Source organism: Struthio camelus, chromosome 2 (genome assembly GCF_040807025.1).
Source record: "Struthio camelus isolate bStrCam1 chromosome 2, bStrCam1.hap1, whole genome shotgun sequence".
NCBI classification, from domain to species: Eukaryota; Metazoa; Chordata; class Aves; order Struthioniformes; family Struthionidae; genus Struthio; species Struthio camelus.
In genome coordinates, this window is record NC_090943.1 from 78,773,869 (window position 1) to 78,801,486 (window position 27,618).

Sequence of the window (27,618 nt, forward strand, 5' to 3'; positions counted from 1 at the left end):
TTGTTTCGCTGAAAGCGGTAAGTCGTGTCTTTGCTTGAGAAAAGGTCACGTACTTTATTCCTAAAAACAGCTTTCTCAGTGGAAGCTCACGGCCTGTCAAAGGACATGTTGTTTAAGGAAAATCAGGATAATTTAACAGCAGGTAAGTTATGATTCCAATTTTAAATGGAAGAATGGAAAAAATCAAGAAACCTTTGCACATGCAATAAAGGGGTCTTTAGCATGGCAAAATACCTTCAGCATGGCTCAGAGGATTTTGCTTTCTTCCTTTTTCTGATAACTGGTTTTCATAGACCAGCGCCAGTCCTCTGTTTTGTCCATGAAAAACAGTTGCATTTAGGAAGATTATGAAGTTGTAATTGAAATCAGAAGAAACCCAAGGCAAATGATCTCTTAAGTTGGCTGAGCAGCCAATGCAAGGGTGCTTTTTTCTTCAAAAGTGGGTCGAGATGAATAAAAAGTGCAAGTGAGAACAGTAATCAATGGATTATACCTTGTCATAACCTGTCAGTGTTTAAGCAGTTGTTTCTGTCTTTCAGCAATAAAGTACAGCACATAATGGACGAAATGATCACGACAGAAAGGGAATATGTTAGATCCTTAGGATATATCATCGACAACTATTTTCCAGAAATGGAAAGAATTGACTTACCTCAGGATTTGCGCGGCAAGAGGAACACTATCTTTGGGAACCTGGAGAAGCTCTATGATTTCCATTGCCAATACTTCCTAAAAGAGCTGGAGCGCTGCCGAGACTTCCCACTGTGTGTCAGCCACTGCTTTCTCAAACATGTAAGTCCTGTTCTCAGAGGAAGATATGTCCTTCCAGCCCGACGTTCTGAGTTAACATCAAACTCTGTTGCCTGTTGGGTCATCTGAATTACATTTCTCGAGCTGTGCTATGACAAACGAGGACTACATGGGTAACAGTGCAGGTTCCTCCTTTCAAAAGGGAGTTACGTAACTCCTAACCATGTTTACTGGTTTCTAAAGCGTTTGGCAGCTCTTAACAGTTGCTCAAAGTTGTCCTGAGCATTGGGGAAACAAGAGGAACAAACAGTGGGACTTCACCGAGAGGAGAGTTCGTCTGTGTCGTCCCTCAGGTTTTCCCCTTGTGTCAGGAGGAATATCAGTGTCTGTGTAAGGTTGCTCCTTTCAGGAAACGGACAATTGTGGGCAGTGGCTGCTTTATAGCACTGATGGTCTTCACAGCTGACCGCCACATGGCTTTCCTGGAGTTTTGTGTCTTGTGTTTGGTGAGGGCCAGAAGAGGACACCAGAATAAGCTTTTCTGCTGCATGACTTCCAAGCTGTATCTTCCCAACTACCTCATGTAGTCATTTTTTTCCAGCTACTGTAAACAATCATGTCTCACCACATGGTTATCTCTGCTGAGCAGCTAGTGAACAGTGATTTATCCTCGGGCTAGGTGTGGCGTAATGCTTTCTGCCTTAGAAGTGGCTAATGTGTCCCATCAGAGGAGTGGGATCCTGAAGCTGCCTAAGGAATGCCCCTCTTCTGTGGACTATCACAGAAAAGATGCTTGAATTATGGCCCTGGAGTAATCTGCTCGCAGCTCGTATAGATCTTGGTGTTTTCTCCTTACAAGATTTCTTTAGTATTCATAGTGTTCTGTTCTTCTGCTAGGATAACAAAATCAGGGCAGGGAGAGGAGAGTATAAGGCTTTAATATAGTTGGGGGTAATGGTGAGGCTTTATTTGATACCACGTGAGTGAACAAAAATGCTGATGCAGGAGCTAGTCATCACTTAGTTCAAATCCACTTTTCAACAGAAAGTGACTTTTCTAACAGAAATTCTTAACAAATTTCTCTAATTCTTAAGAAAACTGGATTTTAAAAAATCTTTTTTTTTTTTTGAGTGGGAGGAGAAAGTTTTATATACCCTTTCATGATGTTTTTCCCCTTTATTTATATTTTAATGGGAGGAAGGAGAAGTGAAGTACGTGTAGCAAGCTAGAGACCTGGAAGATGACAAACGTTTTTGGGCTTTTGAATTCAGTTAAATTTTTGCATAGAAGAGGACTATAATCCTTTACCTTGATTTTTAAAATTGAATTCTTTGATGAAACACTGTTACGCTTTGGTGTTTGCAAGCACCTTTAGGGCACACTGCCTGGATTCACAATAGAGAAAAAGTGGAAGATGGAAGTTAATAACTGCTTAGTTTGTCCCTTGAAAGAAAACCCTTCTTGCTGTCTTTGGTTGCTCAGACTGATTTATGAAAGGAAGATTTATTTATTTATCTTTGGATGATTTATTTGAATATTTTTATTTTAGAGGAAGGAAGATGCTAATGTGTTTCCTAAGAGGGGAACAAACATTTCAAGCTTTAAAAAATGGTTATTCATTTAATGTTCTGAGCGGATGAGAAGAGAGCTTCCCCGGAGCCTTCTGGATGTTAGGCAAGCTGTGCCTTTTCCGCCCCCCTCTCATCCTTTCTCCTTTTTAGGAAGCTTAAAGGAGCCTTTTGCTATGGCTTGGTAGTCTTTTAATTTGGGCCTGACCCTATCTTCTCTCCAGCACAGAAGTGCTGCGCGCAGTGATATCTCCGTTTCTGCCTACACTGTATTCGGTATCTGAAATCCTTAAAGCTCCTACAGCTTGTTAGTGCTATGAGACGTTGGACAGCCCATTCTCATAGCAATTACCTGTTGTCGCATGTTATAGAAATTAGATCAAAGAGATGTGCAGCCAGTACTGTTCCAAGGGTAACCATGCTAGTTAAGAATATTGACGTTAAATTGATTTGTGCTTTGGAAAAAGTGAAATACATGACTGACTACACCTGCCAAATTTTATAGCGGATTGGATCTGGAAGGGCTGATGCTTACAGAGAGCGAAGTGAACATGTAGTCATTGGTTGCCCTGCTAATGTCTATCTAGATAAAACACCGCTAAAGCTACAGTTAAGGAAAACTTTCCTAAATCTTTATGCAGATTTGTTTGGTTGTTTTTTTTTTAACTGGAAAAAATCTGATGATAGGAAAGAACGGACTAACAATATCTTCTCCACTTTTTTAGGAAGAACAATTTGGCATGTATGCTTTATATAGCAAGAACAAGCCACAGTCGGATGCCTTGCTAACAAGCCATGGAAATGCCTTCTTTAAAGTAATTACTGTCTAGTTTCTTACTTCATGTAAATTGCACGGTCATCACTTGTTGATTTTAAAGCTGTTCAAGGAACATAGTTTAGTAGTGCTTACCCATTTCTGTTACTTCTGCAGAACAAGCAACAGAATCTGGGTGATAAGATGGATTTGGCCTCCTATTTGCTGAAGCCCATTCAAAGAATGAGCAAGTATGCACTTCTGCTGAAGGACATGATCAAGGAGTGTACAAAGACCCAAGAGCAGGAACTCAATGACCTGAGGGCTGCTGAGGAGATGGTGAAATTCCAGCTGCGCCATGGAAATGACCTGCTTGCTATGGATGCCATTCAAGGATGTGATGTAAGCATTTTTCAACTGTTCCTTTGCTATTCGCTTGACTTTCCTGCTGCGCTTTTTACTCCAAGGTAACATTTGTCCAGGCAGGACAGAAAGGGGTGTTGGACCATCTATGATTTGTACTGCTCTGGGGCCTGCAAGACTCGGTGATGGGTCAAAAGCCCAGAGTGCTCAGTGCGCTGTACACCAGATTAAGAAAAAAGTGGTGGCAGGGAAGCCACTGCCTGTCCTAAAATGCTTCTGCTTGCAGGACATGTGTAGCAGAGCCCCAAGACATGCTGTGTGACTCTCGAATTGTGTGTGAGCATGATGAAGGGACACCTGAACTTTTCAATAATCTGATCAGATCTGAAAGCAGTTCTAGCAGATTGACATTGCTCTGTTTTAATCAGCAATGCAAATGCAGCTGTGCTAGATCAATATCTGGAGCAATGTGTCTCCAGAGTGTTATGCCACGTTTACTTGTAGCTCAGCTTATTTTCACCTTTGGCTAGACATACTATCTCCTCCTCCTTCCTCACGCTTTGTGAAATCAATGCCACCTTCTCTTCTCTGCCAAAACTATGTCTTTTTCTCTCAACAGGTCAATTTGAAAGAGCAAGGGCAACTGCGATGTCAGGATGAGTTTATTGTTTGCTGTGGAAGGAAGAAGTATTTGAGGCATGTCTTCCTCTTTGAAGATCTTATCTTATTTAGCAAGACAAAAAAGATTGATGGAGGATATGACATCTATATGTACAAGCAGTCATTCAAGGTACGTTAAACCTCTTGTCTTATTAGGCAAATGTATATGATGTGCAGTGCTCCTTTCTCGGTAGCCTGCCGTGAACAGGAATGTGTTCACCTTAGCAGTATTGGAAAAATGCTGCTAAGACCAGCATCCCACTGTAGATTGCATTACAACTCATTTTTTTGTTATTACTGTTCTAGGGAAAAAATAAATAGCCTCTTTTTTCAAAGTTTGGAGAAGCTCTGCGTAATCAAGATATGCATATTCTGTTAACTATTTTATGTTGTAAGTGCATAAAACACACAAAATGTTTGAATGTCTTATCATTTGCACAGCAAGAGGTGTTTGGGATATACGAAGTCTTAATTTGCAGTCAGTCACCTGGATTAAGAATCACTGCTGTAGTGTACTGGGGCCATAACTGGAGTTTATTTTGCATTTGTGATGCCAGTTGATATGTCTTCAACTGGAAGAAGCAGAATTGTGGCTCAGCTACTACATCCTGTGTTACAGACTCAGTTTAACTAACTGACTGCAATTCTCTGATCATTAAAGAATGTGTGCTGTTCTTCTAGCAGCAATGTTGCTGTGTTTTCACACACTTTAGAAGGAGATGATACAAGTAAGACATAAACTGCTGACTCTTGCGAAAACAAGTCAGCTGGAAGCACTTGCGCCTTCGTTGCCAAGAAATCAAGAGGAGCAGATTTTTCAATTAAAATGAATGACATTAGGAAATGAGTCTGTTCTGTTTGTTGTAAACATTGAATTGGTTTTATCTTTGAGACTGCCGAGATTGGAATGACGGAGAATGTTGGAGATAGTGGTCTGAGGTTTGAAATATGGTTTCGAAGGAGAAGAAGATCCCAGGATACATACATCCTTCAAGCAAACTCAGCAGAAATTAAAATTGCATGGACTGATATAATAGGAAAGATTCTTTGGAGACAGGCTCTGAGGAATCGAGGTATGCAAAATGTGTAAATGTGTTCCAGCAGGTAACTTCTTGTTCTAGGTAGGTAGACTAACCTCTCACGGGGTGCAATAAATCTTACGAATCTTAAGCCAACAGCAGTCTTCAGATTAAACAAGGCACACTGGAAAAGCAGCTACTGTAAATGGCATTCAAAAATAGTTATGGCTCAGTACAGTTTTCTCCTGAAGTTTCAGAAATTTTAGTAGGACCTCTTAGGTACATAACTATTTTAAAATGCCATGTTTAAATATGTAGTGCTTAAAAGGTGTTTACTTTAGGGTATCTCTGTAAAGTGGAAGGTTAGTTTTAGTGTTGACATAGCCAGTAGTGATGCTTGTTAAAGAATTCAGCTGCATGTGCTTTAAAGGTAAGCTGCAGGAGTAGGCATTAGGCTGTTACCTTTTATTTGATTCTATGTAATCTTATCAAGACTTCTGTTGGAGAGATGATATTCAGACTGGCAAAAGTTAGGAAGGCCCTTGAACTTTAGAAAGATCTTATCACGTGAGGACTTGTTCTTTTCTGATATTGACAATCTCATACGTGAAAGGTAGACACTTCCTCCTGTTAAATGAAAGGCAGAGATTTTAAATCTTTATCAGGTTTGAGATTGAGGTTAGGAAGAATAATCATGTTGGTTTAATATTTCCTTCTCTGGAAGGGAAAAGGGAGCCTCCTGGCCCATCAGCTTCCTCTTCACTCTCCTGCCACCCTCCTTGCTTCAGTGTTGGTGCTTATCTGACCCCGTAATACACCAGCAGTGTATTATGTACACCACCTTGATTGATAGATTAGTTTTCTGTTGGCCTACGCATGTCATGAAATGCCACCATGATTTTAGAAATAAGAGCACTCGTAGTTTATTCATTCTCAATTCTGTCCGTTCTGCAGTCTTTTAGAAGAAAAGAAGGCAGAATCAGAACTTCGGAAATTCATTCTTTCTTCTCCCATCACCTCAGATGCAAAAATTTCATCAGGAAAATGGGAAATAAAATGCATCTTTAGCTTTAGGCCTTCTTTGTAGGCATTAAGAAAGAGTAGAATTGCCGTTCTTTTCTGGAAAGAAACTGTTTGTCAGCAGTTAAATACTTCACTTAGGAAATCAGAAAAGAATGTTGAGGAATAATCTTAAGGAGCTGAAACCTACTTGACAAGTGCTTCTGTGAAAATAATCTAGGTCAATATTTAATTTGTATGAGTTGCGTAGCCTCGCCAGCACAGCATCTCCTCAGAAATATTCCACGCAAAGCAGGAGCTAAGTTTCGTGATCCTTGTGAGGCGTGGTTCGGTCAGTTTTTGTGACTGGGTGAGGAAAAGACAAACCAAAAAGAATGTCCTTTTTATGATCACTTAGGAATCTTTTAAGATCAGTTTAACTGCCTGTTTTTATTAGCATCTAGCCTGTAGTTTAAAACTGAAAGTCACTTTAAAAATTATGTCATGCTGATTCCATGTCTTGGAAATGACCAGGTCTGCACTCACCGCTAGCGGTCATCACTTGTTTTATCCGAAGAGTGTATATACTTAGTGAAGTTAGAAGGCCAACTTGCAACTTGTTTTCCGATCTGTCAATAAAACGGACACAAATAAATTGTTATGTATACTAATTGAAACCAAAGCAGTAACGGTATACCTTTTAGTGATTTGTGTTACAGTACAGTGGAGATGATTGTAAAATTAATTTTGGAAATATTTTTTAGATTCTTCCAGATTATTTTGAAGATGTGAGTTTTTGTTTTTATTTTTAATTTACTCTTCTTTTTAACTGAACCCCACTGAAAAATGTTTGTTGTTGTTTCTTGTACTGTCACATTCCTGATAGCAATGCAGGGGATAGCAAAGCTGACAGTGTTTCCATGCCCAAGACAGAGATGCATTGAGTGGAGAGATCTTTCTGGTTTAACAGTTTCTGCCCTGATAGTCCTCAGATCTGTCTTTTCCTGATGCACGGCTCAAGTCCCTAAATAGATATCCCCTGTGATCTCCCCCTGATTTCCAAAGGGAGTTCTAGACTGCCTCATGTTCCTCTTCCCTCCATTCCCAACTGTCTACTTACCTGAGACTGATACAGTTCTTCTGCAGGTCTCCCCCACCTCGCGGTGTATATACATGCTGGATGAATTTGCTTGGCAACTTTTCCACCATTTTCAGAAACTGCAGTCGCCTTCTGACTCGCTAGTCTTGCACAGCCTTTCATTGGCCCTGCATATATGACTGTGCCATCTCTTCCTTGGCTCTGCTTTCGGAATAAAGTGCTTCGTTCTTTATTTCTGGCAGGAATCTGGAGCAACTAAACACCATCCTCTCTTGCCTCCTTTTTGGCAGCACCAAAATATTTCCGTAGCTAAACGGGGAGGTTTGTTGGCATGCACGTCCCTCAGTTTTTTCATAGAGGACTCTTGTGTAGTGCCCAAGAGATATCGCTACCTTTTGGTAGTTCTTCTAGTACAAGTACTGAAATATAAGTCATTTTAGTACAAGCCTAACTCTTGGGTATTACTTTTGATCAGTTGAAGGTGGTGATTTCTGCTTTGAAATTCAAATTAGCTAATTGGTGAAAAGTAATATCTTAAACATTGAGTAAGCTATAATGGGAAAATCATTATATTGTTTCCTTTTAAAAGAAGTCTTTAGCTTGTTAGGAGATGACAAAGCAAATTTGTGTTGTGACTGAAGTAACTGGGAAAAATTCAGTTGTGTTGGTGACGTTATAGGCATGGGAGGGAGTAAGAAGGGGAGAGCAGCATCCCTGAAATCTCTGTTATAATCCTGAAGAAAATAACACAAAAAGCAATGAGGTTCAGGAAGACTTGGTCCTACTGCTTTGTACTTAATACATTTCTGGTAGGGAGTCAGTCAGTTGGTACCTACAGGAAGGACCTGATAGACGAAGATAGTCTATTTTTTCAGTAAATCTCCAAAGAGCTGCCTAATATTATGTGTGTACCACTTCCATTCTAGAACTCCGAATACAAGAGATGGTATCCATGGGAATAGGCAATAAACCTTTCATGGATATCAAACCCAGCGAAGCAGCCATAAGCGACCGAGCAATTGACTACATCATGAAGGGAACAGGTATGATGTATATTATCCATGCCATACAGACGCTTTGTTTTTCTGCATCTGGATCTGATCAGAAGACAACTTTGAATAATGATTTCATATCCTTTCTTTCTTTTCCAAGAAAGTTGAGAATAGGGTCTGTCACTGCATTTCTTCCTCTCTTGTCAGAAGAGCAGCAAGATAGTCCTGGAACTGAGGAGAATTTATCCCAGCTTATTAAGATTGGTTTGAGCAGTAGGTGATATTTGGTCAAATGTAATTCTCAGTGTTGCTCCTGATCTTGTTTTCAATATAGCACTCTCCCCATTTTTTCCATAATGATCAAAATGTCTTGTTTTTACAGAGTCTAGATCTCGAGCATCAATAGCAGTGTCCTCATTTGACCATTCCACACCATTCAAGAGACCACATTCTACTATCTCTAGTAGCAGCACATCATCTTCCGGCAGCCAGTCATCATCATCTATTCTAGGTTCACTGAACCTGCATATCTGCTCCAGCCCATCTCATTCAGGCTTGCTAGGGCTACCCTTCTACCACTGGTCATATGATATTAGAAGCTGCATTGAGGAAGATGAACTGGAGCAGGAAACGGGAAGCCAGCCTTCAATGAGTGAGTGGATTTCAGCATTTTGCTGAAGAGGATATTTTTCACATGGTCTGTGGTTCAGATTGCTGCATATCTGTCAGGGGACGCATTTGGAGATACCAGTAGCCCATGTATTAATGAATTGTGATTTCTGTCTTTAAGTTATTTCATTGCTCCAATTAACTATATATCAGGCAGTAGTAGCAACAAAGACAGCTCCTGGTGCACTCCAGAGGCATCACTTATTCAGACACAGGCAGAGTTGGTGACGTGATCCTCATGTCACTCCTGAGGCGCCATGTCGCTCCTGCCTTTAAGAACCATCACAATCCTCCATATTTGGCTTTTGCCAAATATGCAAATATGTTACGGTACATGCACCGTAACAACGTTTCATCAGTGTTCTGTGGTATTAAATGGGTAGATCATGCAAGTCCAAGGACGTTGTGTTATTACCCTCCAGTTAGATTCTCTTTGGAGGTTTTATTTTCAGTTTGGGACAATAAGGATCTTAAGCTTTTGGAAACTGGGAATTTACTTTCCTCTGTTGTGTTGATGCAATTTGTGCTGATTTAAAATGCATTTCATTTTTGTGTGCTCTTTCCCCTGTTCATAGCCACAGAGAGTTCAGAATCATCTCAGTGCACCTCAGGTGAAAGCGTGAGTGGTTTTAGTACTTCTGCCCATTCTGAGTCCCATCTTCCTACAGAGATATTTTTGGATGAAGGTGTTTCAAGTGCTAGTTCCAAATACTCCTCACAGTGCATGTCTCCTGTTCTCCCAGAGAAGAGTCTCAGATCGAAGTACAACAGCCAGTATGTTACAGCTGTAAGTACTGTGTTGCTGGCAAAAAGCCAGTCATTCTGTCTTAGAATATCTATGTCATCTTAGAAGAGCATGCCAGTATTAAACTAATGCCCAGATCTCTTGAAAGTCCAGATCCTGGTGATGTCACGCTACTCTCCATAGGACGCTAAACTAAATAATCGATTGCGTATCTGTAGTGTTTTGATTTCTTTTGTGCATCAAAATTGCCATGTTTTGCTTTGTGTAGCAATGGTGACGTAATTCGGCATAAGTAAAGAGCTGCTTATAAGAATGACATGAAATGATGTGATATCATGGACTGTACCCACTCTCCAATATAAAGCAGAGCAGGGCGTTTTTTACCTGTGTTGTGATGCATGTGTATTAGGTATGTACAGGCTTTGGCTTTTTAGCGACTTATTTTGTAAGTTATTTTATAGCTTTTTTTGATGCTTCCACTGTTGATAGTGTTAAAGCCCCTCTTTTAGAGTCATTTTTGGAGAAATTGGAAATTTTAATCCCGCTGAGACAGTTGTCAAATTATTTTTTTTCTGTCTAACTAAATTTACTTAAAATAATTTACTGATATAAATTTCTGCCTTCAGTTATCTTTGTGCTCTGAGTGACTTGCTTGAGTACAAGGTACGTGCTTGAATAACAAAACAGAATATATCTTACATTAATTGATGGTGTAATTCATTACATGAGTGTCAACATTTATCTTTTAAGGTTATTTTGTTGGCCCTATTCTGCCACCCTGTGCTCCTTTTTTCTGGGAATGGTCATATACTTGTTTCAGTCAGATTTCTCATGACAAAAGTGCATGGCCAGTGTGAGGGTGGCAGAGTCTGCCCTCATGAGTTTGGTTTAAACGGTTGAGACAGCATAACAGGAATAAAGCTGATGCTGGTGCTGATTGTAATCTAGCAGAGGTGTTGAGATAGCGCATCTCCTGGCTAAAATGAAGTTGTTTGACAGCAATGCACCTGTGTCCTACTGGACAGACTTTTCAAAGAAGGAGAATTTATGAAAGTGTCCAATTGCAAGAGATGTGAATACGCAGGAGCACATGAATACACAGAACAGCAGTTCTGATAAAAACTCTGAATGCCAAATGGACAGTCACTTCTTAACAGCTGCTGCAGCCTGTCATCAGAAACAGAGCAGTGCCGTGTTTATTCTCTGTCCCACCAGCTCCTCCTAGAAACTGCAACTTGAGCCAAGGCATTTCTGCCTGTGGAGCTACGTGTACAATATCTGGACCACTGGTACATTTATAGTAACAAAAGAGAGCAAAATGGGACACTGTCCAATGGGATGTGCACCCAGAAGGGTCAAAGCTTAAATGTTGTTTGGTTACAAGGAGATTCTCAGTTAATCAGAACACAACAAACGCTCCAATGGTAGTGTTAAGTACTCGGGATTTTAACAAGGAAGTCGAAGGTTGAATGCTGCTAAAATGGGTGCTAGTCAGTCAGAGCAATTAACCTCTTCAAGTTAATTCCCTTCTGCGTGAGAAGTAAGGCACAGGCCTATTTAGCCTGTAATAAAAATCTGTGTTATCGCAAGAGCTTTGGTGGCAGTATAATCCCATTTTATATTCCCGTAGTGGGTCCCCTGAGGCTTGCAAGTCTCTGTGACGATAAATAAAGTATATGATGTGATAATAGAATACGCCTCCTGGATCCTACAGGCACATGAATTTACAGACAAAACTGACATCAGCCCTCTAACTGTGGTTTGATGCAACTGTGTATACTAGCATTTCTGTGCATGTGTCTGGTTAGATAGCCAGAAATACAGTCCTGCCAGCCTCAGTATTGGAATTTCTGAATAACTGAGCGCACTGCCACCACAAAATACATGTTTACATGCATGCAAATGTGACTCTGGCCAAGGTCTGCAAATTCATTTCTAAACCATTCAAGGAAGTAGGCAAAGTAAAAGAAATCATCACTGTTACAAAGAATAATAATATTTTATAAGGAAATAGAAAGACACACTGTTAAGTCAGATTCTTTTGAATAGTCGTAAGCGTAGGTAGAATAGTACTACTGTTCCCAGCTTGTAAGATTTGTTTTCTACTGGAAACTTCAGTAGATCTCTGTTGCACATACCTGGCAGTAAAAGGACTGGAGCCCTTCGTTTTAGATTAGACCAAGACTAACCTGCCAGCCGACATGGATCCAAGGCAGAGATGCTCTCTTCAGGTAGTCCTCTGTGCTGCCTGTACCCAGCGATTGCTCTGTGGGATCCTTCTTCATTCCAGGCATCAGCAGTGACCCATGCAAACTAACTTTCCTCGCCAGCCAGCCAGCCAGCAGTGAAACCACGATCACGGCATTTGAGTTACTGCAGCCAAAGCGTGGCATGCACTGCATGTGTTAGTTCACAGCAGTCCTGCAAGTTTGGAGCGGCAGCAGTGTGGAGCTTGGTGTTGACTTCTATACACGCTGAGGTTTATGTGTTTCCTCAAAGTGCCTCTGCTTTTTGGCCGAGATGTTTTTATCTCTCTGCTTCTCCTACTATGTCAAAAGAGCACATTTCTGGAAATTGGGAAATTTCCTGGTCAAGAGACTTGCTGTCCTGACACACCAATTACACTCCTCCTGTGGCACCAGAGGACACCACAGCCCTGTGGCCAACAGGAAGGGAGTGCTTAGAAATGCATTTGTAACCACTCCATGAGCAAGGGAAGGTTATATGATAAATCCCTGTGCCAAAGAAGATTCGTGTAAGCTTTTTCTACATTCATGTGCTCAGGTCATTCCCACAAAGCAGTAATGTTGCCTTTAAGTATATTTCCCTCCCTTTTCCATCAGAACAAAGCCTCTCACCCACTGCGTATCTCAGCAGTAGTTTGACTGAAGGCATAGGTGACTAAGTAACTGTTCTTCTCTGCTGGAATGATGGAGGAATTGTAATAGTAAGAAAAAGTCTGCTGGCGGCCATGTTAATTTTAAAATAGCCGAATAAATTGTGGCATGGGAGAATTTCCTAAAGTTGGCATGTATACTTCTACAATATTGGAAAAGTATTTTAAACATTAGCTGAGTCGTCTCTGTAAAACTTTTGGTAAAGTGTAGTCTGGTGGAAAGCTTGTGTATACCTCCTCCTTGTTAAGTCACTTATTTCACTGAATGCCCCGTATTTCTCAGGCCGCTCTCACTCTCACACAGCAGCTTGTTTAAGGAGCTGCTTCTAAGAATGACATGAAATGATGCGATATTATGGATTATTATGCCCCCTCTCTGATACAAAGCAGAGCAGGGCATTTTTGCCCGTCTTCTGTTGTGCACATATAGTAGTTGTGTACAGACAGATCTTGCAAGGACTTCATTTTAGGCAAAGGTGTTTCTACTGAAGGGATAATCAAACAAACAGAAAAAGTGTAAGTGCACTTCTGACCTGATACCCTGTGGGACTGGATCAGACTGTTGAAGCTGTGAAAGGTTGCCAGGCTCTGAGGGTGTGGAATGCTGAGGGGTCCTACCCCCTCTGCCTCTGCTCTGCTGCATCTCTCCTGCTTCCTAGGCCCATCAGCAACCCTTCTGTCATCTCTGCACTACCTACAGATAGCATCAAAAGGAGCTGTTCAGTTGTGGGAGTTGGCATAGAATTAGGGATAAGATGCCTCCATCGTTCTGATTGTAGGGCCCCACCAGTGACAACGCTAGGCTATATCTCGTGTAGGATGGGCTACAACCACTATCTGTGTCTATGCAAAGATAGTAGCCAGCTGAGAGAGACACTTTATGGCATTTTCTTGCGTAGCCAGAGAAATGTAATGATCATTTAAGGCTTAAGCCGTTTTAGAGTATTAAGAAATTTAAACTGAGCTGGAAAGTACCCTCACCCGAAACATAAATTGTGGCCAAAACCAAAAAAGGGCTCTCAAATGGAACTATTTTAAAATACTTTTTGTGGGAATTTTAGAACACTGTCATGCCATTTTGCTCAACATACTTATTTGAATGTTTCCTTCCCGAGAACCACATAATCTCATTTGAAAGTTGACTTTCCGACAAGTGAGAAAACTCTGTAATTACTAAAATGAATTTTGATGGTCATTTCTGCAACATCTCAAATAAAATATAGATGATAAGCGTCAAGGCAAATTTTCCAGAAAATGTTGATAGCATCAGAGGTTTTTGGGCAGGAAAAACTCCAAAAATATCATCAGTTCTGTCAAGCCTTCCTTCCCCTAAATTCTCTGCAGAGCAGTTGATCTCAGCATCTTCTGTCATGACTCTAGAATGAACTTTGTTCATTACATTTGTTAAATAGTTTTATAATGCTTTCTTCTCCTCCTTTCATTCTGAATAGATTAGCCCTTTTTGTTCTTTTCCCTCAACTACGCCCGAGCTGCACCTTTAAACCCGAACCTCTGAATTCTTCTTTTACATGACTATGTCAAAGAATGTTGAATATAAACAGTATAAAATTGCAAGATTTATGCAAAAGTAATTGCCCGTATTCTCTCCTGCCCCCATCTCGCATTGATCTCACTTGCTTCCATAGCAACTGAGAGATGTGTTTGTTCTGTATTGGACTGTAAAAGTGAAATTCTTCATAGAACTCTCTTCAGAGTTGAATCCATTTCAACGAGAGTTTCTTGATACATTACTCAAGGTAATTTGAAAACCACCTGTTTTATCATGAAATACTTTCATTTTAAGTTCACTGGTTTTATAGGTTGAAAGCCTATTAAAATCCACTTGTTGAACACTTTTTACTCTGTTATGATGTATTCTGTAGTAACTGAAAAATTGTTCGGTTCTGTTAAAATGAATTTAATATTTATTTGTCACATTTGCGCACAAAAACAATACACCTTGATTGCTAGATAATCGTGAACGCTAGTTTTAGTTAAAGTCTTTTAAATGCTTTGTCATGTATTTTTCAATAATAAATAAGACACTAAATGTTTAATATAATAATTGTTTTGACAGCTCTGATTCACATGACAATGAAGACTTTTTTCAGGCGGTGCTGACCCTACTTTTCCAGATAATCCCACCTCTGCTTTGCTGTGAAAAAGCCCTGCCACACTTCATGGATTTAATTTTTTTTTTTTTGAAGTGAATCCATTATGGAATATTTTATCAACAGCAAAAGAAAAATCCTAAATATTTTGAAATGACCAAAGAAGGGACATCTTTATTATTGTCTGTCATTCTGAGGAAGCTTTTTATTTTTGCAGAGGGTTTTTTTTTGTTTGTATCATCAGCTTAATTTTGCCTTCAAATTGATGAAAGGCATCACTGATTTCAGTTAAAAGACTATAAGATGAAATAGATAGAATTTCTCTAGGTATTAAGCATCTTTCCTGTGTTTTAACCTCCAGTTCATATATAGCAGATGATGGTGTAGATGTTACTGTATTTTGTTCAATTTTGTAAATGTTGAAAATGGCAATAAATAACTGATTCCTGTATAAAAAGAAAAATGTACAAATTGCTTGAAACTTCTGTAAATAGAGTTTTATTGCCTTTCAAAATTTAAATGGCCAGTTGTTAAGATATATGCACAATTTATAATCTACTTACCTAGTGTCTTCTAATCACTCTAAAAGTGCAAGATAAACTGCTGTAGTATAACCTGGATTTTTATTAGAGTAAGGTAACATTTATAGAGGTAACAATTTGAAATAAGTATTTGTAACTCTTCTTATGTATTAAAACATGATTGCGTGTTTGCTTGGGAAGATGGTTTGACTTTTTACTTCAAACTTTTTCATAATTCTTTTTTCAAAGAAACAATAAAGGAAATGCTTCTTACTGTGTTGCACTCGTTATTACTGTCTGCAACTTCATTTTTCAACTCAGCATGGTGCTGTGAGACCCTGATGCATTTCTCAGCAGGAGTTTAATCTTCCGTGTTGACGGATCCAGCAATAAGGTGAGGCATGACGCAGAGCTCAAGTCAGTCAATCTGACGGGACCTGCTGTGTGTATGAACACGGTCAGCTCCGGACAGAGGCAGTTTGTCCAGCCCGGCTGATGATCCCAGAATCCTTGTCCCAGTGGCTGCTGGGAGGTGGGAGGCCTGAAAGAGAAGAAGAGGTGAACGTCTGCAGCGGGCGGAAGGTGAACAGGACAGAGAAGGAATGGAGGATGTGAGTTGGGACTACAAAAACTTAGAAGCTATTTAACATTATTTTTGAGTCTTTCTCTGAACGATGGAGAAAAAAGAAGGATGTTTATAGAGTTGTCTTGCCAGTGTTCAGTCGACAGACAATGGAAGATAGGCCAATAGATATACCAAAATGCCAAATTAAGGCTGTCTGTTCCAAGTAACTCCAAGTTACGCTCATCTCTGTCCCACTGGTTGAATGGCCCAGCAGAAGACAGGGGACAACGAAACCCCAACGGAGTTGCCCCACATTGCTTCCCTTGACGGGGAAGTGCCAGGCTGAAGGAAAGCAGCCTAGTTTGCTTTTGCTACAGCTGGGTGAGAGAGGTCTTTCTCTTGGCCCAGAAAGATGTTAGATTTCAAATACTTTCCCCGTTCTGTGTCACAATGAAAACATGATTTCTCAAGTAGCAGTGGAGGAAGGGCCAGCTGCTCCTTGAGACATGGCTCAGCAATAGGGTGCTTGCTTGGAAACTGAGAAAGCTGAGTCTCCCATCACAGACCGGTGCCCTGGCCACCAAGGCTCTGAGCAGCTCTCAAGTCTTTTGTCTTTCCCACTGGAGCCACTGTGCTCAACCGTCCCTTACTGAGTAGGAAGGGCAAAATGGAGAGAGATTTGTAGCTCCATGCCTGTTGAACGTCAGTCTCTCTTTGTGATTATGGTTTCAATGAGAAGTTCTATGCTAAATCTGAGAAATCTTTCCCATTGAAAGCCATATGTGACTCTCCAGGAAATAGTTTTGTTTGGTTCATCTCAGCAAATCCTATTTCATGAAAGAAAGTGGAATACAAATCATGTTGCTTAAGTTTTAAGTTGGAACCCTGAATGCTTTTTTGTACGGCATAAGTCAGATAGATAGATACAAAAATATTCTCCTATGTGTGTGCTGCCCTGGTCTCACTATTCCTGATGGGCGGTGAGCTGTCCTCAGCTAAGTTAGCTTTGTTTTAAGTATAAAGGTTTACATAAGTAAGTGCTCCCTAGATTAAAGCGCTCATACAAGTGACTGCTGCAGAATCACTGCCTAGCACCAAAATAGAAAGCAGAGGCTCAGCATGTGACTGTGTTTTACCTTCCCAAAGCAACTGCCCTTAGTAACAAACAGCAGCTGCAGATAAAAATAGAAGGTGATACGCAGCTAGGATCTTTAGTTAAATCCAGAAGTCTGCCTCCATGACAGCAAGGAGTCCAAAGCAACAATGAAGTCGCTCCGATTCATTAGTGCTGAAGCGTTCGTGTCAAACGCAGAGCTTGCTAGGAGGAGTCTCGGCAGTGTTGCCCATAATCTTTTTCCTCTTCTTTTCAAAGCCAGCTATTTACTGGAGCAAGGGGAAGTGATTCATGACTTGGTAGAGAACTGGCCACTTGTTGACTTTAACATGGGAAAACTTTTGGGAAAAACCGTTGACTACCAGGAAGACCTGAGCCATAGAACGTGCTCGGTGTGCATGGAAAGCTGTCTGACAGGCCTTAGAGACTATGTGCTGAATCATCCTTCTCCCTATATGAAACGGTTGAAAGTGGTGGACCTGACGGGTATAAAAGATGTTGAAGTTCAGTTCTGTGAGTGCAAGAAGCCAATGGGCAGGTGGGCCAGGACACAGCTGCTTGCTAAGCTCTGTTTAGAACTGCTGGTCCACCTGCAACCAATGCAGTGTAATGCGAGCGTCTCGGAAATCAGTATTGATGTGCTAATTGACTTGTTTGTTACAGAGCGGAACTATGAGCTGGTAGTGCAGGCCCTACTAAGGAAGTGCTCTTGTCCACTGAAGATCCACTGTGTGGCCTTCAGAGCTGACAACCTGGCTTTGCAGAAGTTTTTCTATGTCATCAAGCTCACAGATCCCTCTTTGCTGCGCAAGCTGGAAGTGGTTCACAATGTTCGCTTGGAAATGGAGCACTTGGAAATACTCTTCAACAGTATCCGCTTCCCTCTGCTGATGTCCTTGACCTTGCCAGCACGAACATTCAATGTGCGAAGGCTCACAGCTGCAGATGAACTGATGCTTACTGCCATTGGAGAAAAGATGAGTGAAATGACACAACTGACCGAATTGAGTATGGCATTTTCCATACTCACTGGAAGAATACGGAAACTGCTCAGGTAATTTGGTCTACCTGCTTTCAGCCAGACTGTAAAGGAAAAACCCTTAGTGTCATCAACAAGTTAAGAACCCCTAAGGTTAAGGGAAGTGTATCTCATGGCCGGGGGGGGGTGTGGGGGGGAAGGTTTATATGTAACAGACGTTTCCATTGGAGAATGCTCATGAAACGAAGAGGCAGCAAGCTAGGAAAGAGCATTTGTTAGGGAGAATTGGAAGCCAAAGTATGTCTAATGCACATAAAAGACTTGAATGTTCATGTTAGTCTCCCAGAGGCTTGTTTGATGAGTATGATGCAAATATGCTCTCAGCTACTGCACGAGAGGGGTACACCCAGACATCTTTGATTTGCCACATTCTTGAGCTTATAGCTCAGTCAGCTGGGCCTGGCCTTTTGTGCAAGTCCTGAGTCATAGTCCAGGTGGTGCTTCTGGGTCGCTAGTGAATGTTTTCATTGTTAGGCCCTACCTTTCGCAAAACATAGTAAATATTAAGATTCTATAGATACTGTATTTTCAAATGGGCAGGAGGATTATTAGACTTTGATTTGAGACTTTAGCTTCAGCAGTTTGTTGTGTCTATCAGAGATCTGATGCTTTTGTTATTTATTTGTTTATTAATTGAGTTAACCTATGAATATTCATGGTGAATATCTGGAAGAATTTGTGCATTCTCAAAGGGATAACAAGCAACTAGTGAAATGTTCATGTTTGGACTGAAAAGAGAAGTTCACTGTATGCTTTACAGAGCATCTAAAACAAAGACCAAAAAAAAGTTTCACCAAGAGGAATCATCTTGGTCTAAAATTGCTCCTGTGCAAAGAGACATTTCATTTAAATATTACAAATGGCACACTGCTTATATTGATGCAAATAAACTATGAGATTCTAACCTTGATCCAGCTACGGGCTCTCCCTGAGCTTCAGTACGTATTAAAGGAATCACTTTTGCTTTTTAATCTGTCAGCACTAGTTAATACTAAACTAGAATATTTGCATGTAATCTCAGGTATACTTCTTCCAACCTTTTTCTTCAGCAGCAGATCTCTCTGCAAAACAGTGCAACTTGTAAAACTCTTGGGCATTTAAAAACATACAGTAGAAGCAAAACTAGGAACAAAAGTTTATGTTTTGTTCGTTTGTTTAGAATAATGATTGGCTTTTATCTTGACATGAGTCCCTTTCTTTGATGGGAATGATCAAAATCTATGGAATTATGTCAGCTTTTGAAAAGACGAAGTCACCAATGTTTTCATGGTAGTAATGATCTGCTACTAGTTCAGCAAGTAATGGAAACATGACAACATGTTAACAATAACAAAATGCACATATAGAATGTTATCAAATGAACCCTGTGAAAACAACACTGATGGAGTCATGGAAGGAAGTAGCTAATCCAGAGAACTGATTCCAAGAGCAAAATATACATGTCATTGTTTGCACATGCTTCTGTTCCTCAAAAGAATAGAAGAAATAATCAATGTGGCAGATGGCTGCATTCATAATGTGAGTAGTTGTATGAAATTGTGTGAACGTAGTTTTCCAATGCTTTATGCTAGAAAAATTGTTTCTTTTTAAATCTGCAGTCCACTGAAAACCCCACTGAAGGTGCTGGATGTTTCTAACTGCTCACTGAATCATGCTGATATGGCCTATTTAGCTAACAGCCTCCATTCGAATCACTTAGAAGTCCTGGACCTGAGTGGGCACAATATTCCTGACCTTTACCCATCGACGTTCTTCAAGCTTCTCAGCCATTCCTCTTCAGTGCTCAGGAGTCTCACCTTGGAGGAGTGTAACATCCAAGACACTCATGTCAACATGTTGATTTTAGCCTTAAGTCCTTGTCAGAAACTGCAGGAGTTTAAATTTCTTGGAAACCCCCTGTCATCCGAAGCACTTAAACACCTTTTCCTGTTTTTCTGTGAGCTGCCAATGCTGAAGAATGTGGAGTTCCCAGTTCCAAGGGACTGCTATCCTGTTGGCATCACCTACCCAATTGACGATGCCAATCTCTGCAGTTTTGATCACCAGAAATATGAAAGTGTAGCAGAGGAGCTTAAACTCATCTTACTACAAGCAAACAGGGAGGGCGTGAAGGCTTCAACTCCACTCTTTGGCAGTTACGACGCAGCTGTTGAGGAGACAAACAACGAACTGGGCGCTTACTTGATGAAGTCCTTCAAAGAGACTTTAGAAAAGTTCACTAACTCTCTTAAAGAAATGAGTTGAAGCATAGTGGTGATAAGATGACCTGCTAAATCAGAACCTAATTTAGTCTTTAAGAAAACTCTACCTGCATTGATCAGTTTAGTTTAGTCTTTAATTTCTGGGCTCAATTAACTTCTATTTGAATAGCCTCAGATTATCATCTGAGGTATTTTAACTATACTGTCTCTGTTGCATACCACTTACATAAGCATGACTTGGTCTCAAAAGAGAAGAGGGTTTTTAATAGCTTATTATTTTACACAAAAGCACTTTTTCCCCCCCTCCCCTCAGTAAAACAAGATGGGGCCGAGCTTGGCTGATTTGTTTTCCTGCAGTTTCCTCTGAATCTGGCCGTAAGGCTTGCAGCCCTGCAGGATGTACAAAAGACTGTGGCCCTCTTCAGCCGTGACGTCGTACACTGATTTTTGTTGCTTCACCCTTCTACAGTCTGATACGTTCCCAATAGTGGGTGATTTCTCACAGCCTCCATGTCCCTTTACCTCTCTTTCTTCTGCAGAGATGAGCATGATGAGCCTATTTTTGCATGGGGAATTACAGAGTTTGTCTAATGCATTGCAGTGACAAGGCATAAAGCAAACCAAACAGTTGGCTGACAGAAGGGGGAGGGACACACACAGCTAATTTCAAAATTGTAGAGAAGGAGGAGGCTGGTTGTGCAATGATTAGTAGTTCAGCTGCATAAAATGCTGCCCTCGTCTAGCAGGACTGAATATTGTCGTGCTACAGAATTGCAACCAGCGCCAGGAGGAATCACGTTTATTTGGCAGGCCCCAGATGAGTGAAAATAGCAGTTAGAGCCCCAGATTCCCACACACTGTGCTGTAGGGTGTGCAAGGTGGCCAATGGGGCCACGAAACAAATCCAGCGGGACACCTGAGGGGGGACCATTGTGAGGGAAAAGAGGAGACTCCGTGGGTGGTGGCAGCTGTTGTAGTGGTTTCTACTCGGCTGCTCCCTTGTTCACACTGAGGAAATGCCAAGACAAGTATGTTAGCAAATCTTAGCTATCACCACCTGATTTAACAGCTGACAGCCTGTCAACCCTACCAGAGCCCAAATTGCTCTGAAACACAACTAGATTCTTGGTTAGCTTCTAAGAGAGCCCCCAAAAAAAGAGCGTAGGATGCTTGGGTTCACACCGAGCACTCTGCTATTAAATAATTATATTATTTTAGCAGTTCATAAAGACTTGATTAAGCAGCACTGAAAGTGAATGCTGCTGCTGGAGCTGAGGTATCATTGCAGCCTGAGAGAGAGTTGTTGGGATAACCAAGGCAGCCAACTTGAAATAATACTTCATCTCATCATCTGAGGGTAAGGCAGACACTTTCCTCATGTAGACAGTGCTGGTTTGTGGACTTTGCTATTTATCCACAAAAGAATATGCAAATAGCTACTAACCTATTTATGGAAAAAAAAAAAAAAAAAGAATGGAGTGAAAACTGTGCAGTAGTTGTAGGTTTCGCAGTGTGCATTTATCTGAATTTTGATGTCTTTTTTGCTTATGTTGTTCCTTTAAATACATTTGATTGATTGATTGAAATTTAACTGATGGTAAAATTGAAAGTACACCACCCAATTATGTTTACAGAGCACTACAGAAAAAGCTAAAAGAAATTGAAGTAGCCAAGCCAACCATTTGTCATTTAGAAAATGCCAGAACTGGGCTCCGTATGGTCTTGCCTCTGTTTGCCCGTGGAGGTCTGCGTGCTCCCCTGTCCTTGCCTGCTCTTCACCCTCCCTGCCCCTCCCTCTGGCCTTGTCATTCTTGCCATCCCAGACTTGACCCATGACTTCGCCACCAGACTTAGGTGGTTTGAATTGTGCTAGGCCAAGGAGCTACTGCTTTGGGGTGAGGGGTAGCATTTCCTAGTGTGGCGTGAGACCGCTCTGTGCAGTTGCTGCAAATCCACATGCAGTGATTCCTCCACCCTGGCAGCAGGACCAGCCTCCATCTGGCCATGTGTTGGGAGGTGAAGTCGATCCCTGCCTCTTCTGGTATACCGTAGATAAAACAGCCTGTTCTCGGTTGCCTCCAGTTTGGAACTACTTAGCTGCCTAAAGAATAGTGCTACCTCTGCAGGTAATTGTCTGCCTTCTCCTTGCCTAAAGCCAGTCCTGGTCCACCACTGTTTTATTTCCTCCTTCTGCTTCTGGCTAACTCTTGCCTGTCTTCCATTTCTAGTGATACCCCCACACACTCCCATACAGCTCTCCGGATCAGGGGGAGAAGTACATACAGGCAGTATTCCTGCCCTCACTCCTAGCGTCCAGCGCCACAGCAAGGATGAGCGGCCCCGCTGTCTATTAATTCATCTCTTCCCTTAGAGGCTGGAGGAAGGAGCGGAAGGAACACACACACGAGTTTCATTGCAGAAATTGTGCACTTGCCTCCCTCCGCACAGGGCAGCGGGGAGTAGCTGTGACCAGTTGAAATACAGTTGGCACACACAGATTTGGTGTGCGTGGAGGATTTGGATACTGTTCCTGGGAAGGCCACTGCTTGGCAGCAGCACACAGACACTGTTGAATTTTTGTGATCTCCTGAAATACGTTCTGTTAGGATCAAAGTAGAAAGCTTTATGGAGTACAACATGTTAAAATTGTATAGTATGAAGTACAGTAGTTACTAACATGCATAATGTGTATGCCAGTACTTTGAACAGTATTGCATCCAAAAGGCAGAACTAAAACAAAACATTGTAGATATGCACCAACAGTATTCTATTGACAAAAAAACTATATTTACCTCAGAACTTTTGTAGAGCAAATGTCATATTTGGGAGGAATTTGTACCCTTTTGGAATGGAACGGAATCAGTTCCCCCTCCCCCTTTTAAATCACAGAATTTCCACTTCAGAGATGATAAGTTGTTCCACGGTCTGAAGAACTTCAGACCAGCTATATCCAGCTACCTCTGTCAGGCAAAAACATTAATGCTGCAATTGCCTGAGCATTTAATGTTAAGTTGTACCTTGCAAATGCAGCGAGGTGCAATTACCATTGCCAGCTCTGGCTATTTAATATCATGGCTCAGGACTCAAAATGCTGTAAGATTTTAAAAGTAAATCTAACTCTATTTTCTTTATTTCCATGCTGGTATGCATATGTTCATGGAATGAGAAATTCTCATTTTTGAGAATTCTCCTTAAACACAAAGGTCACTAAGGAAAGAGGATCAATTCCTTTTGCACAAAAGCTAAAAGTTTCATGTTTTCAAAAGATGAGTGGTCTTAGGCAATAACATAATGCAGTGCAGGTTCAGTGTCTCACTAACTTTCCAATTATTTATGCTCAAAGATACCTTTTCTAAGATTTCTAAAATGCAGCCAACCATTAGTTTCAAGTGCTTTAAACAAATACCAATAAACATTAAGGAAGGGGATAAAATACATGGATATAGTATATCAGCAGTTCCTAAAAGGCAGGATGGCCAATTGCCATCCTTTTTCTTTTGACAAGAGTAGTAAAAGAAGTCAATTGTTACAAAGATCCTTCCCCTATGTGCAACAGAGCTTGAAGATGCTCTTCATGGCTAGACAGCCACACACCACTATCTATCAAGGCTAACATTTTGTTAAAAGGGAGCTGCTTAGCAATTCAGTGCAAAGCACTTTTTTCCCCATAAGCATTAATGTAGTCATGGGGTGGAGGAAGAATGCAAAGACTTAAACACAGATGGTCTGAGTATGTATGGCATGGAAGATTGAGCAGCAGGTGCAGCACTGTCACCTGGAGGAAGTGCTGTCTTTTTGGAATGGGTAATTGTCCTGAAAGATCTTCACTGCTTCATCTATGAAAGTGAAGGCAGTCTTTTTCCTGTGACCTCTTTCTGAAAGGTCACATTGTTGTCATCATCGTCAGCCTCTTCCTGAGATGAATCAAGGTCAAAAAAAGGCAAAGGATGGAAGAACAGGGTAATAACGGTAACCAGCAGAGCTGGGTTTTAAACAATCAGCAAAATCCTGAAACAATGGATAGAGATGTAACAGATTATCGATAGGGTATTGCCATACCACCAGCTCTGAAGTACTGTCATCTTCCCCTCTGTAATCCCAAGGGCTATGGTACTTACTTACATTTGGCTTTGCCTCTTTATCTGAGATTACAGTTCCAGCTGTGTACTTTTCTGGTTAGTGCAACCTTTTTAAAAAGGCCCTGCTCCATAGGAAAAAAAAAAAAAAAAAAAACCATTCATCATTTTCTGTGGAAAAAAAAAAAAAAAGGAAGAACTGAGAACCTTAGCATGGCCCTTTCTGGAAAGCCTTCCTTTGCCATTATACATTATCAAGCCTTGGTGAGAAGCATCTCTGCAGATAGTGTAACCGTGCAAGCCAGAACAAGTAGGAATGAGGGGGAGGGTACTGGTGTGGCAATGCAAGTAACAGTCTCTTTAGATGAGACCATAAATGTTAGAAAGCTATAAATTTTGGAACTGAAGCTGCTCACTAGAGAGAATACTTCATAAGCAAAAGTTCCTCCCTTGCCTGCTTTGGAACCTGAGAGTTGTCTCCTCCTAGGTGAGACCCAGAAGTTCACCCTCTGGCCATCCTCTGTAGCCTGAAGGAAATGAGGAAGGGTCTCAGCACGTCTCTAGGGTGCAGATGATCTTCTCTTAGACAGAGGACCCAGCTGGGCTGAGGCTATTGGAAGGGTGGCAGACTGCTACCTAGCAGAGAAACAACCTCCCTCAGTCTGACATGGCCTACAGCAGCGCGAGAGGCTTACTGAGTTCGGACGTACGGGCATATGTTGTGGACTGCAGTGTGAGGAAGGAAGCCTGCTTCTGTTCTGAGAGTTTCAGGAGAAGGAGAAAGTGGCCTGAAAGGTGAAACAGGATGCTCACTGCAAAGAGGCAGCAAGCATGGAAAAAGCAGATGGATTGTGGCAGAAGGAAGAAGATGGAAGGAAATGTGGGGAGGGGGATGAGATAACCTCCTTCCTGTTGATTACTCCTTTAAGGCGAACCAGCAGAAATTGTTGGCCTGAGAAGGGGAGACACATCGCTTCTTTTGGTATCACAGAATTACAGAAAGATGTAATTTTGGAGATGACATCTGGAGGTCTCTTGTCAAACCTCCTGCTCAAAGTACAACCAACTTCCAAGTTTGAGCGGCTTGCTCATGGCCTTGTCCCGTTAGAGTCTGTGCTAGTTTTTAATAACTACAGGGTTCAGGGCCTGTGCGTAATGGCAACTAGGATGTATGCTGACACATACGGGAATTTGAAAATGGAAAGTAACATAGGCCAAAGGCTTGATAGGGCACACCAAAGCCTGCCAAGCGCTGCAGAGGGAAGGGAAGGAACACTTCTAGCATTTGGTGGAAGCCTCCTGGGGGAAAGGCAAAGAAACATGCAACCATGCCAGGGTTTAGCCAGAGATGAAAGAGCATGCTAGGAGAAGAGTGGTTTGTGGCAGGATGGAGGGAAAAGACAAGCTTGTGCCTGGATCCCTGGATGATGGAATGCAGCAGAACCAAGTGTGGATAAGGTCTTTGGGAAGGAGCAGCCTGAAGAGTGGGGGGTCGTAAAGGAAGGGCAGCAACAGACCCTGGTTCTCATGGGGGACTTCAACCACCCTGACGTCTGCTGGAAAGACAGCACAGCTAGGCACAGAGAGTCGAGGAGGTTCCTGCAAAACACTGAGGATAATTTCTTGACACAGGTGGTGCAGACGCCAACAAGGAGAGGTGCGCTGCTAGACCTTGTACTAAGAAACAAAGAAGGTCTGGTTGGAGATGTGAAGACTGGGGGCAGCCTTGGCTGCAGTGACCATGAGATGGTGGAGGTCAGGATCCTGCGAGGAGGAAGCAGGGCAATAAGTCAGATCGCAGCCCTGGACGTCAGGAGAGCTAACTTTGGCCTCTCCAGGGACCTCCTTGGAGGACTCTCACGGGGTAGGGCCCTAGAAAGAAGGGGTGGGGGGGGGAGGTCCAGGAGAACTGGCTAATATTCAAGTATAACTTCCTCCAGGCTCAAGACGGGTGCATCCCTCTGAGTAAGAAGTCCAGCAAAGCGGGCAGGAGACCTGCATGGCGGAGCAAGGGACTCCTGGCGAAACTCTAACAGAAGAAAGACGTCTACAGAAAGTGGAAGAGGGGACAGGCCACTTGGCAGGAATATAGGGCCATTGTCAGAGTGTGCAGGGATGCGACGAGGAAGGCTAAAGGGATGCGACGAGGAAGGCTAAGGCCCATTTGGGATTCAGTCGGGCAACAGATGTCAAGGACATCAAGAAGGGCTTCTTCAACTACGTCAAGAACAAAAGGAAGACTAGGGAAATTGTGGGCCTGCTGCTGAACGGGCTGGGTGCCCTGGTGACGAAGGCTACGGAGAAGGCAGAGTGGCTGAATGCCGCCTTTGCTTCAGTCTTTGCAGCTGAGGTCAGCCCTCAGGAATTTCAGAGCCTGGGGGCAGGAGAGAAAGCCTGGAGGAAGGCTGACTCTCCCTTGGTTGAGGAACATCGAGATAGAGCTCATTTGGGCAAACCTGACATCCACGCACCCAGGGGCCCCGAGGGGATGCAGCCACGAGTGCTGAGGGAGCTGGCAGATGTTCTTGCTAGGCCACTCTGCATCATCTTGGAAAGGTCATGGCAATCAGGAGAGGTGCCTGAGGCCTGGAAGAAAGCCAGCGTCACTCCAGGCTTCGAAAAGGGCAAGGAGGAGGAGCCAGGAAACGACAGGCCTGTCAGCCTCACCTCCGTCCCTGGAAAGGTGATGGAACAGCTCCTCCTGGAGGGCATCACTAAGCACACGGAGGACAAGAAGGTGATTGGGAGTAGTCAGCATGGATTCACCAAAGGGAAATCATGCTTGAGCAGTCTGGTAGCCTTCCCTGACGGAATGCCTGGCTGGGTAGATGAGGGCAGAGCAGTGGAGGTTGTCGACTTTGACTTCCGCAAGGCTTTGGACACACTCTCCCATCACATCCTCATAGGTACACTCAGGAAGCGTGGCTTGGATGAGTGGACGGTGAGGGGGATTGAGAACTGGCTGGACAGCAGAGCTCAGAGGGTTGTGGTCAGTGGTGCAGAGTCTAGTTGGGGGCCTGTAGCTAGCGGTGTCCCCCAGGGGTCAGTCCTGGCTCCAGTCGTGTGGAACGTATTCATCAATGACGTGGATGAAGGGACAGAAGGCACTCTCAGCAAGTTTGCTGATGATCCTAAACTGGGGGGGAGCGGCTGACACACCAGAAGGCTGTGCTGCCATTCCGAGGGAGCTGGACAGGCTGGAGAGCTGGGCGGAGAGGAACCTCCTGAAGTTCAACAAAGGGAAGTACACAGTCCAGCACCTGGGGAGGAATAACCCCCATGCAGCAGTACAGGCTGGGGGCTGACCTGCTGGGAAGCAGCTGTGCAGAGGAGGACCCGGGAGTGCTGGTGGACAACAAGTTGAGCGTGAGCCAGCAATAGAGCCTTGTGGCCGAGAAGGCCAATGGTGTCCTGGGCTGCATGAGGAAGAGTGTTGCCAGCAGGTGGAGGGAGGTGATCCTGCCCGTCTCCTCAGCC

At 42.4% G+C, this 27,618-nt stretch overlaps 2 protein-coding genes across 12 annotated transcripts in view; both read left to right on the forward strand.

The window, feature by feature from the left end:
* The window catches only part of PLEKHG4B (pleckstrin homology and RhoGEF domain containing G4B), a 100,560-nt gene extending 85,141 nt beyond the window's left edge, over positions 1 to 15,419 (forward strand). For all 11 annotated transcript variants that reach the window (XM_068931338.1, XM_068931337.1, XM_068931341.1 and 8 more), the window contains 9 exons: positions 540 to 792; positions 3,044 to 3,133; positions 3,250 to 3,474; positions 4,055 to 4,225; positions 4,988 to 5,168; positions 8,139 to 8,255; positions 8,587 to 8,856; positions 9,449 to 9,660; positions 14,592 to 15,419. In XM_068931338.1, the coding sequence (XP_068787439.1) occupies positions 540 to 792; positions 3,044 to 3,133; positions 3,250 to 3,474; positions 4,055 to 4,225; positions 4,988 to 5,168; positions 8,139 to 8,255; positions 8,587 to 8,856; positions 9,449 to 9,660; positions 14,592 to 14,597 (1,525 nt within the window). In that variant the 3' untranslated portion in view covers positions 14,598 to 15,419. The remainder of the gene's footprint in view (positions 1 to 539; positions 793 to 3,043; positions 3,134 to 3,249; positions 3,475 to 4,054; positions 4,226 to 4,987; positions 5,169 to 8,138; positions 8,256 to 8,586; positions 8,857 to 9,448; positions 9,661 to 14,591) is intronic.
* Positions 15,420 to 16,889: 1,470 nt separating this feature from the next.
* LRRC14B (leucine rich repeat containing 14B) lies at positions 16,890 to 21,518 on the forward strand. The gene is made up of 2 exons (XM_009665141.2): positions 16,890 to 17,879; positions 19,463 to 21,518. Exons 1-2 carry the CDS (start codon positions 16,975 to 16,977, stop codon positions 20,106 to 20,108), a joined length of 1,551 nt encoding a protein of 516 aa, XP_009663436.1. The 5' UTR covers positions 16,890 to 16,974; the 3' UTR covers positions 20,109 to 21,518.
* The last annotated feature ends 6,100 nt before the right edge of the window (positions 21,519 to 27,618 follow it).

Coding starts and splice junctions, on each gene's coding strand:
- LRRC14B (XM_009665141.2), top strand. CDS start 16,975: ATGAAGTCGCTCCGATTCATTAGTGCTGAAGCGTTCGTGTCAAACGCA. Junction 17,880..19,462: donor AGAATACGGAAACTGCTCAG/GTAATTTGGTCT, acceptor TTAAATCTGCAG/TCCACTGAAAACCCCACTGA.